Here is a 10,983-nt window from a genome sequence, read left to right as displayed (position 1 = left end):
AAGAAAAGTGAAATAGTAGTGGCGTTTATCGATATCACGAAGATCAAGGATCATTGTGTCTTTTATATGAAATAATATGAACTCGTGAAAACATTGTTATACCGTATACATATTTTGACTATACTGTTTTATAAGAATTACCGTAATATGAAATTGTAGCGAACATTATCTGTAAACGTCTGAAATGTGAATTAAACATTGAATCATTTGAAATTGACACAACCCCTTTGTTGTCCATTATTGTTCGAGTTGGCCGTTCAATGCGTTCTTAAAGTCACTAAATCATTCCGCACATCGTACGACGTTCTTCGTGGAAATGACTTTGGCTGCTTTTCGTTGTTGCTCGTGAACGCCGTGAGACGGCGAAAAAGAGAAACTTAAAATTTGTGCGTCGACGTAAGAAAATTATGCAAAATTTAAGAGGAAGAAGAAAATTGATGAAAAGTGTCGCAACGAAACAAACGGCGATTCAACGACTGCTATCGTCTTTATGGCATGAAGGATTACAATGCGTGTCCTGCGTTTTGCGAAGCACCTGTGCCCCTCTTGTAAAAATCAATGACTCTACCATTCTTCATTCTCTCCCCCCACCCCTCCCCTACGGGCGCACCTACCCCTATCCCTTTCAAAGGAGCTGTAATTAATAACTGAGTGTCGGGAAGTGCTTATTTGTAAATAAGTATATGGGATGACTGTGCATTTTTAATTGGTGGATATTTTTTTTCTCGGTTTTAATATACATCTTTTTTAAAAAATATATCGGGGATGTACGTAAAGCGCCAAAGATTTCTCGACTGCGGCACCTTTTAATTACTATTACGCTAAGTGGTCAAGGACGTCAAATGAAATGAATCACATCACTGACGTAAGTTAACGAAAAATGGCTGTCGCTTACGGAAGCTTTCGGAAAGAAAGAAGAAAAAGTTTAAGATACCGGAAGTTAGAAGAAAAGTGAAATAGTAGTGGCGTTTATCGATATCACGAAGATCAAGGATCATTGTGTCTTTTATATGAAATAATATGAACTCGTGAAAACATTGTTATACCGTATACATATTTTGACTATACAATACGTAAGAATGGGCATCGTTATCTATATACGTCTAAAGCATATATTTCTACGGCTTGCCAGTAATACGGACATTTATCGGGAACGGAGTTTTTCTTTTTGTTATGTATAAAGATTCGCTCATAATGGCAATTATAATTGGTATTAAAGCGTGCCAATACGATTTCTAGTATGACCTGTAATAGTGAGTCGTGTAATATAATGTCAATCCCCATTAGCGAATCCTTTATAAGTAACATAGCAGGTATATATGAATATATATATATATACACACACACATATAATAATAATGGAAAGAATGTTTTTAGCGCGTGCAAAAAACTTCTCTCTTGCTTTCGTGGCCTCGGCCACGCTCTTGCGTTTCTCGTTGTGATATACAAATAAAAATTTAAATTTAAAGTGAAGTTAAAATATTGCGTAAACTTCGCTACGTGAATTGCGGGTTCTCTTGTGGGTATAGATAACAAAAAAAAAAACAGCGGTGCTACCTATTAAGATAGAAATACCATTATCTTTTGATGAAGATGCACAGTCGCGTCATCGGTGCAGGAATTGAATGTCTAAATGTTGATGAAAATTGCACAAAGTAGCATAATTCGTTTAGAATGGCCTATAAAGGTTATACATATATATATATATATACATATATATATATGACAATGACAAAAAAAGAATGATTGCAAGATCAGAACTAATGGAACGAATAGAAGATATCATCTTCCTCTTGTAAAATTAATATAAACGGAAGACGAATCCTGGTCTAATTGAAAATTGGAATAATCCAGAAACAAGGACGTATGTACATGTAAGAAATTTCAAGAGAAGAAGAATAAAAAGTGAAACTAGACGACTTCAATGTAAAATCACCATATGTCACGTGATTGAACCGATCGTTGACATTTTATCGAATGAGAGACGCATCTTATATTTAAAAAAAAACACCTTATTACGTAATTATCTTGATTCTTGCTACTGACCTTATAGTGCTCACCCTTCGTTTCGATTGCTGTACTATTACAATGTATAATAGATCATAAGCGATAAGGTTAGATAAGATAATAAATAATCGATATACAGAGTGTCTTATTCAAGGGGATGCAGGCAACTTTATTTTTGACACAATGCCTATTACAGTCATATAATATGTCACGTAACCACATAGAACGTTGATGCTATTGACTTTCGTGAACGACTGTGAATGCGCCTCTAGATTCGTATATCGCATTGTATACTACTGACGTATATTTCTCTACATTCCGAACTCCTCAAGGAGTCAGAACGGGAAGAGACTTTTTAAATAGGCCATTACGTTACCCATAACCTCTAGACTGTACTCTCGGTGAATGAAAACCACCATTTCCATGTGATGCCATTGTCATCGCATAACGATTTATCCATTGTACGCTGTGTGTAGACACGAACAATTCTTCCCGTGCATAGTTTCCCATGTGAAATTGCCTGTCTAAAAGAGAGGGTAAAAGAGAGTCAGAGAGGGAGACAAAAGGAATAGAGCCAATGGCCGAGTAGCTCAATAGATGGACGGATGTGCATTGGGCGCGTATACAGAGGAACTTATCACATGTCGATAATTGAATATGAAGCTGCGTGTCACACGTCGATTCACAAGGGTAATCGAATTTTTTTATAACATACGTCAATCACTACCAGAGCCATTTTTTCTGCTAGATCCGTGCTATACTATTGTCTGCCGTGTTGCTGTAGGTATGCGTATGTTTGTATATATATGCGCATATATATACTATGGAGCCAGCTCGTAAAGTAAATTGACTGTATCACCTTGTATGCCTGTATCATAATGACAGCGCACTAAATAATTCTAATTACGTGTTGTATATGTAAGTAAAGTATCGTAGAGATTTAAGGTATCGTCATTCAAATCATAAGAAGGAAGAAATTTCGAAATTTAGCTGCACCAAGTGCCATAGTCCGTAGACTAGAGTACGATTATACATAAACCAGTTGTATCTAGTATATGAACGATAATGAGAATACAATAATATTAATTATCGGGTAAGCATATTACTTATAGTTTTGTGCATACACGAACAGCGGTTATAGCGTTCATTTCGTTTGGACTCATCGTGGACTAACTGGCTGGAAGATTAGTTAATTATATTCCTTACGCATTAGTTTTAAGTTATCGACGAATACTGACTGGAAATATGTCTGGATCTGTGCTCGTTGTTTACCTGGCTTTTGTATCGTTTGGTCATTCGTCGGGCTTTGTTTTATTGTGGTTATATAAAAGTTTATATATATGTACCATTCTTCCTTTTTTGATGCTGTACAATTTTTTATTTAAATACAATTCTCGTTTCGCGCTATTCGAAAGTCTAATGGATACGTGATTATAAGGGTGAATAGTGCGTGACCTTTTCAAGATGATTAGTTACTCGATACTGCAATGCGCCGCAAATGTATGCTGTAAACATTACTATTTCAAATATAATTGCATTATTAACACGATATATCGTTTTTAATTCTTCCTCTATTCCATTATAATACTAATCCCCTGCTGTCTGCTTCGGGTATATAACTTTCCCGCTCGACAAATGTCGGGCAAATAAAATTATCAGCTTTTATTTCTGAACGGTGAACATTGACTACGTGTAGAAAAATTAATGGCACCCTAATGCCATTATGATTGTTCCCGTCGTCGATTCGCTTAATAATAAAAAGGCAATAGAATTGATAATGTCGTCATTGTCCTATGTTTTTGACACTGTTGTCGATATCTCGGATTATCGAGTAATGTTGATTTGGTAAATGGTAATGGACGAGGGAGTGAAAAGTGTATAATACGAATGATTAATTAAGTTTCATTCCTTCCTGTCAATATCAATCGTATCTGGCATGTTACTCTTCTTGTATCTTTCATATCAGACACCTGTTGCTCCCTTTGTACGATTATAATATTCGAGAAATTATGTATTTGAAACGTGAATCCTATAGCCGAATTCTCCATAGAATTATTATTCATAATGCCAATATGACATACAAGTGGAAACGACAAGGCACGTCTAACTTTTGATATATCGATATTTAACCTCGATCGTGCTCGAACGACTGTTCTATCGCTGTTAATCAAAATGGCAGTATAATAACATCAGTTGGAGAAGTTGAAAAATATTGGAATTTCCTACATTCAAGTAATGATTTACGCGAGGCATCGTCGCTCAATTCTATGAGGTTTCTACGCTTTGTTCATCGTTACGATTAACGAGCGGAACTCTCGAACCTCAGGTAAATTCTAGCTATTGATTCCTTCAGCGTGTGCCGGAATACTCGACACACAGTTTTTTCTCTGGTATTCTCTATGCCCTCGTTATATCAACCTCGTTTCAACTTTACCCATTGACTATAGCCATAGTATACCAATTGGCGAACTCTGGGTACAAGCGTCGTCGATAGGTCGTCTGCTATCTCGTTGAAATAAAATTTCCATAGCAAAGAAACAAACTCCGCATACAACGAGCAGTGTCGAAGAGATACGCATAACAGATTGCTAGGTGCCACCCTCGCTCGTATGCAGTATAAAAGGAGATTTTCTATACAGGGGTACAACGGTTAGAAAGCATTGACAAAGGGCAGAGAAGATATAATAGGTGAGTGTGTGCGCACGTATGAGGCTGTTCCGAAAAAAGAAGGAAGGTATAGAAAGAAGTAACAGTAAGTGCAGTGTTACGGAGGAATAGATACGACGTACCGGTGTCGTTCTCATTTCTTTTTACTTCGTCCTCTTCCTTTTTTTAACTCCCACCTCTCGTATGTAACGTGACGTAAAGGTAAAGGTAAATAATTTTTCTTCCATATACCGCGCTGCGTCGACGCGCTGGAGGCCCATAGAGCATAGTCATCTAACGATCGCTTTACGGAAACGCCCGAGTACGTTATCGCTCGTACGAGTAAGAAATGAATTCGTTCGGATACTAAATCCACGATAATATAGGATCATCGGATTTTACTTGAAGGAAATGCATAAGTTCCATCGTGCCCTATAGGTGTCAGTGGTAGTGTCACAAATAGTCCGAACTGCCACTGACCCCACCACGCAAACACGAGGAACGATTTCGGGAGACTAGCTGGTCCGGGTCTCCGAGTTTCACTCATGATGACAGTGGCTCTCGGTCGAGTCGGTCGATCTGTACTACCCTCGTAGCCGTTCACGTGTGCGAATTTATTAGGGGGTAGTCCTTTTCCCGTAACGGAATACAAGTCAGTGTCTCGGCAGTCGAGTGGAGGCCGCGAATCGATCGCTCGAGGCAGGACGAGAACCTCGCGTGGGGCGACAACGTACGAATTCAGTCTCCTTCCGTGCATTCGGACTAGACACATCTGCGAGGGTGAATCCGAGAAGGTTACGTCTTCACGAATGTGTCAGATGGTTGGCAGTAATCATGGCAGTAATGCAACGTGGTGAATAATCGTTAGGATGAGATTATTGGCAGTGATAATTGTTCCTTGTGTTGAAAGATATTTTAATTACTGTTACGTAGTGTGATTGACGATAAGGTTATTTGTTGTGTGACATACGAGAAGAGTCTTCTTTCTTGGGATACGGATATATCACTTTGACAAAGTTTTGTGTCCCTTGTACTGTAATCCTTTGCACTCGACGTCTATGCCGCTAGGGGAAACGGAAAACTTGAGGCTCTTTTGATAGAATTTACCGCCTTCCGAAGGCTTATCGTGTTGCGCTTTCTACAAGGAAACCGAATGCGCCCCGATGGCTACCCCTGTCGATATTGCATTCAAGGCTTTGAATTTCAGCCAAAAAATATAAACAGTTATTATCGTCTCTGACACGTCATTCGAGTTGCTGCATTAAACCAAGTGGCGATTGAAAGTCGTCTCTGGAGGGTAAAGGGTTAATTCATATTATTCATGCCAAAGTGTAGTTTAAAGTGGTTTTGTGACGTGTAGGCTGCGCATGTAATATTCCGGTGGAAGATACACGGATTCTGGAAATTCGACCCTCGAGGATTACATTCTAGGACCCTCGTGATTGCCGTTGTTTTATCTTAAAAGAACTACTGTACTCGACCTCGTTAACCTGGAACGACAATAATTTTCAAAACTTTTGTAACTTATTACGAGGCCGCCGGCGACTTTGAGGGAGGATTATTTCCGGCGAGACTCGTGAAGGAATGTCACGCGTTAACGTTTAGTCTTCACCTTGGTGAGGTCATCTCATTTGTACTGCATTACTACGCGCTGCTCTTTGTGGTTCCGTCTTCTTGAATCTCTTGATTTATCGTGTTTTTATCACGCAAATAATATAAAGCAAGCTTTAACGTGAAGTTCGCAGTACTATCTTAAAATGAAGTGGATCCATCGCTGATGATAGTAAGTGCCGAAAATATCAGCGTGGAATGACAATAAATCGGAAAAGTCTAGCTTGTCCCGAGGTGTTATGCGCCAAGTGGATTTGATCGTTGAACCTCTGCACAAAATAATTCAATTTGGAATGGCAGTAGGAACATTGGCATTTTTTGCAGTGAGACTTGTGCTCAGCGGATATATATTTGCCATAGTCGTCTACGTGAATGCCAGTGGAAACTGGGACAAAGATGACGATCCAAGTATGTATAAATTCTTTAACTTTTGTATAGATACGTATAAAGTAAATTCCATATAGATATCATACAATGAATATTTTAAACGTCAAATATTATTATAGTATCCACTATCGAAGTAAACGCAGTCCTTGGACGTGAAGCGTCTTTGCCTTGTGACATTGTACCGTCCACCCGGCAAGATCGGGTTTACATGATGCTATGGTTTCGCGATTCCGAAAGCAAACCTATTTACAGGTAACTGATAAACCTTCACTCGATATAAGTTCACCGCTTCAAATTCATAACTTCAACCGTCTATGGGGAATATTTTTTCCGCAGTTTCGACGTTCGTGGAAGAGCTTTTAATAAAGCGCTAAATTGGTCAGACAGCAGTGCTGTTAGACCTAGAGCATATTTTAGAGCAAATACAACACCAGCTACCTTGACGCTGACAGCTGTTCAACTGGAGGACGAGGGTGTTTACAGATGTCGCGTAGACTTCAAGAAATCTCCGACGAGAAACTTTCAAGTCAATTTGACAGTGATCGGTAAGATGGTTCTTAAAAAAAAAAAAATGGGAGGAAGTTTATAGGATGAAAATATTCCTTTTGATTTCTCATTTCAAACTTCCCTCCTAGTTCCGCCGCATCAACTTCTCATTTACGACGGATCCGGAGTCGAGGCTGAAGCGATTCTAGGTCCATATCAAGTTGGCATCGAATTTAGTCTATCTTGCGAAGTACGAGGAGGTAATCCAGTCATAGTCGTTGCTTTTTCTTATAAAACTATTTTATAAAAACGACCCCACAAAACTACTAATGCTATTGCTACCAACTACTACGAATACTACCACTCCTGCATGAGGATACTGTTAACTTGCAGGAAGACCAACTCCGGCAATAACTTGGTTCGTAAACGGGAAAGAAGTTGAGGGACGTGTTCAGGAAACGGAACACAACATTATCGTTAGCAAGTTGACTGTTCCTCAACTGAGAAGGGAGCACCTTAATACCACGTACAAATGTCGTGCCACGAACACGAATCTTACGGCCCCCCTGGAAAAGACTGTACTCCTGGACGTTTATCGTAAGCACGCTTTCCGAGTGTTTTATTGGAAAACCATTTGACCGTTATTGGATACTCAATTCTTGTGATGTGCTTTTACGTCTTCGCGACACCATTACGAAACCTGATGTATATAGGGAACGACATTTATTTCGCGTTACAGTAAAACCATTGTCTGTGAAAATATTATCAAAGCCAACGGTAATGGAGGCCGAGAAAGAGTATTCATTGACTTGTGAGGCAACAGGATCACATCCGCGAGCACAGATTCTTTGGCTTGAAGGAAATGTACAATTTCATAGTGACAAGGTGTGGTATACTGATACGATTATACCAATTTTTCTAATACGTACACTGCGAGTGTATCTAATAAACGATTACACGTAACCTCTAGGTAAGCAACGATGGGAGTTCTAACGTGGTACTAAGTACCCTAATATTCTCACCGGTTCCCGAGGATCACGGAAAAATTCTCAAATGTCGTGGACAAAATCCATCCTTGCCAGGATCATACCTAGAAGATTTATTTCAGCTTAACGTCGTATGTAAGTACATAAAATTTTGCATTTAAAAAGTTACACGAAATAACTTCCCATATTTTATTTCCCCATTGAAAAGTTCCCCCAAAGGTTTCACTCCATCTGGGCAGTACCCTCAATGCCGAGAACATAAAGGAAGGTGATGACGTCTATTTCGAATGTAAAGTACGCGCAAATCCAGAGCATCACAAGATTACATGGAGACACAACGTAAGCAATAGTTATAATAATAATTGAAGGTATCTTGATGTACCATATATGCATATATCGAGAGACTTGGCCGAGACTTGCGTCAGTATCTATATATACATATATAGACCTTAGAATTCCTATTGTTCCTGGGAGTGTCACAGGTCGTTACGAATTCTCTATACCGAACGTATCTCCTTTTATAGGGTGTGATACTAACGCAGAATTATTCTGCTGGTGTAATAATGAGTACTCAAAGTCTCGTTCTGCAAAGCATAGGACGAGATAACGCCGGAAATTACACATGCTTGGCTAGTAACGATCGCGGCGAAACTACTAGTCCGACCGTTTTACTTCGCGTGCAGTGTGAGTAGCAGTGAAGCGAAGTTATATAAGCCGTAAAATGAAAACGATTCAAGTTGAATATCTCATTAAGAGTTCTCAATTTCAAACAGTCGCACCAGTCTGCCGAACGAGGGAAGTAACGATCATCGGCGCATCCCTTGAAGAATCCGTTAAGGTACGATGCGAAGTTGATGCGGATCCAAGCGAAGTAGACTTCGTATGGGAGTTTAACAATAGCGGAGAAAATTTTGAAGTAGCTCCAGCGAAATTCGATGGAAATAATGGAACAATGAGTGAACTTGTATACACACCAGTCTCTGAGAGGGATTACGGTGCTCTTACTTGTTGGGGCAGAAACGTTATTGAAAGGCAAGAAACTCCTTGCATCTATCAAGTAATTCCGGCTGGTAATAGAATTTTCCTTGGATTATTATAATTATATTTTACTTGAATGTTATTATAAGGTCTCTATCTCTCTTGGTATTTTCCTAGTCAAACCTAGTCCGCTTAATAATTGTACCATCAAGGCATCTCTGAATCAGAGTTCTGAAATACTCGAGGTAGAATGTGTACCTGGGTACGATGGTGGACTTCGTCAAGAATTTCGTTTAGAAGCTTACGAGGTTCTGACTGGCAATTTACGGATTAATGCATCGAGTGTTTCGTCAGAGACACCTATATTCCGAATAGCTGTGTCGGATCTCTTGCCAGCAACCCACTTCTATCTGATCACATATTCAGTTAACGCAAAAGGAAGAAGTGAAGTATCTCTTCTTGAAGATATAGTGCTTAGGGATTCGGAGAAGCACGCAGGTAATATAATGGAGTCAGTTCTCATTTATAAACTGTATCTTTCTCTTGACTTGAAAAACTGGGCTGTTTTAACGGTGTAATTGCTTTTTAGATAGTGGAGTTAGCATGGTACCGCTTATCCTACTTTTGATCGGATGTCTAATGGCACTGGGTGTAACTGTACTCTCGGTGATGCTGATGATGTATCGTCGTCGTGGCACCACGTCGCCAGTACATATCGAACCATATATGAAACAACCAATAATCACCCCTCCGGACTCAAGGAATAATTCTATGCTCGATGTAACTCACGGTGATCATACCTATTTTGTTGAGTATACTCTTAAACAGGTCACTGATTATGCTCTTAATAATCAGCCTGATATTATACAGTCCCCACAAGGTAAAATCTTGCAGTGTAACGCCACTAATTCAATAAGACTGTTATATTCTGACTGAACGTATTAGCGCAATAATCGACTATATGTCAACGCTTTTGATTTTAGATCAGGAGAAAATAAAACGGGAACCGCAACTGTTTCTACCGGTTAGACCGGACACTTTATTTGCGCCGTATGACATTCACAAACAGGGCCTTCAAACGAACCGATGTAGCGTGAGTTTTCTTCTTTCTTTATTCTGACCGCCGTAGCGTGTTTTCCTCACGTTAAGTAATTGCCACGCATAAAATTGACCGGAAACTTACAGCTGAATCCATTTTCTGCGAAATCTTGGGAACCCATCAGCTTCAAGGCTGATCGTAATCTTATGAAAGAAATCATCATTGCCAATACCATACCAGGTCCTGAGAGTTGCGTGTAAAGGGTCGTTAAGGAGGTGATTACCGAACAATACTCTATTTCAATGTCAATGAATGTGATTGGCTATAGTCATCATTATTATGTCTTGTTTCGCCGTCTATATAAATTGTAGGTTGTCCGCGAGGAGAGATAAGAGACATATCAGGACGGCTGAACTCAGCGCCTATTTCCATCATCATACATAAAATACACGATCATCAATCGAACTGTAATCAACAGCACACGGCATCCTAGCGAACAGTGAGCTGCAAGAAGGAGGGGTGCTGGATATTATTCGCAAGAATACATCTGTCATAACTACGTCTCGTCGGCATAGCCAGAAAATGTGACATGATATAAGAATATGTAACGATGTGTGACTTCTCGTTCTCGCGAAGCCGAAAAGCATTTTAATGAACCGTCAGAAAAAGACTATTCGCATATTCTAACCAAACGCTACACGATGTATTATTCCGAGTTTAATATATTTTGTGTCAAGTCTTGAACGGCCTCGTATTTCATCGACTTGTCGCTTTTATTATTTATAACCCATCAATTCATTCCTGTATCCTCATTGTCCTTGCAAAGTTCAGAATTGGAAGTCA

General features: G+C 39.4%; 1 protein-coding gene across 4 annotated transcripts; it reads left to right on the top strand.

Moving 5' to 3' along the window:
• Positions 1 to 4,553: 4,553 nt before the first annotated feature.
• On the top strand, positions 4,554 to 10,894 carry LOC107263619 (nephrin). 4 transcript variants are annotated; one of them, XM_025080780.1, is made up of 16 exons: positions 4,554 to 4,695; positions 6,392 to 6,672; positions 6,771 to 6,903; positions 6,988 to 7,196; positions 7,287 to 7,397; positions 7,531 to 7,734; positions 7,877 to 8,022; positions 8,108 to 8,258; positions 8,332 to 8,462; positions 8,648 to 8,807; positions 8,897 to 9,193; positions 9,279 to 9,599; positions 9,691 to 9,981; positions 10,085 to 10,194; positions 10,287 to 10,415; positions 10,512 to 10,894. In XM_025080780.1, exons 2-15 carry the CDS (start codon positions 6,504 to 6,506, stop codon positions 10,398 to 10,400), a joined length of 2,547 nt encoding a protein of 848 aa, XP_024936548.1. In that variant the 5' UTR covers positions 4,554 to 4,695; positions 6,392 to 6,503; the 3' UTR covers positions 10,401 to 10,415; positions 10,512 to 10,894. The 4 variants fall into 4 exon arrangements, with proteins under 4 accessions (XP_024936548.1, XP_024936549.1, XP_015586503.1 ...); XM_025080781.1 differs by having other exon boundaries at positions 4,563 to 4,695; positions 6,589 to 6,672; XM_015731017.2 differs by lacking the exon at positions 4,554 to 4,695 and having other exon boundaries at positions 5,034 to 6,672.
• Positions 10,895 to 10,983: the final 89 nt, after the last annotated feature.

This window comes from Cephus cinctus, unplaced genomic scaffold, assembly GCF_000341935.2.
Source record: "Cephus cinctus unplaced genomic scaffold, Ccin1 Ccin1_scaffold0013, whole genome shotgun sequence".
Taxonomy (NCBI): Eukaryota; Metazoa; Arthropoda; class Insecta; order Hymenoptera; family Cephidae; genus Cephus; species Cephus cinctus.
Note: the sequence above shows the minus strand (reverse complement) of the source record. Positions and strands in the feature narration are given on the sequence as shown.

Bases quoted from the DNA above. Each gene is read 5' to 3' on its own strand.
- LOC107263619 (XM_025080780.1), top strand. From the start codon at position 6,504: ATGCGCCAAGTGGATTTGATCGTTGAACCTCTGCACAAAATAATTCAA. The intron at 7,197-7,286 runs GTAAGATGGTTC...CTTCCCTCCTAG, and splicing joins AGTCAATTTGACAGTGATCG to TTCCGCCGCATCAACTTCTC. The intron at 7,735-7,876 runs GTAAGCACGCTT...TTCGCGTTACAG, and splicing joins TGTACTCCTGGACGTTTATC to TAAAACCATTGTCTGTGAAA.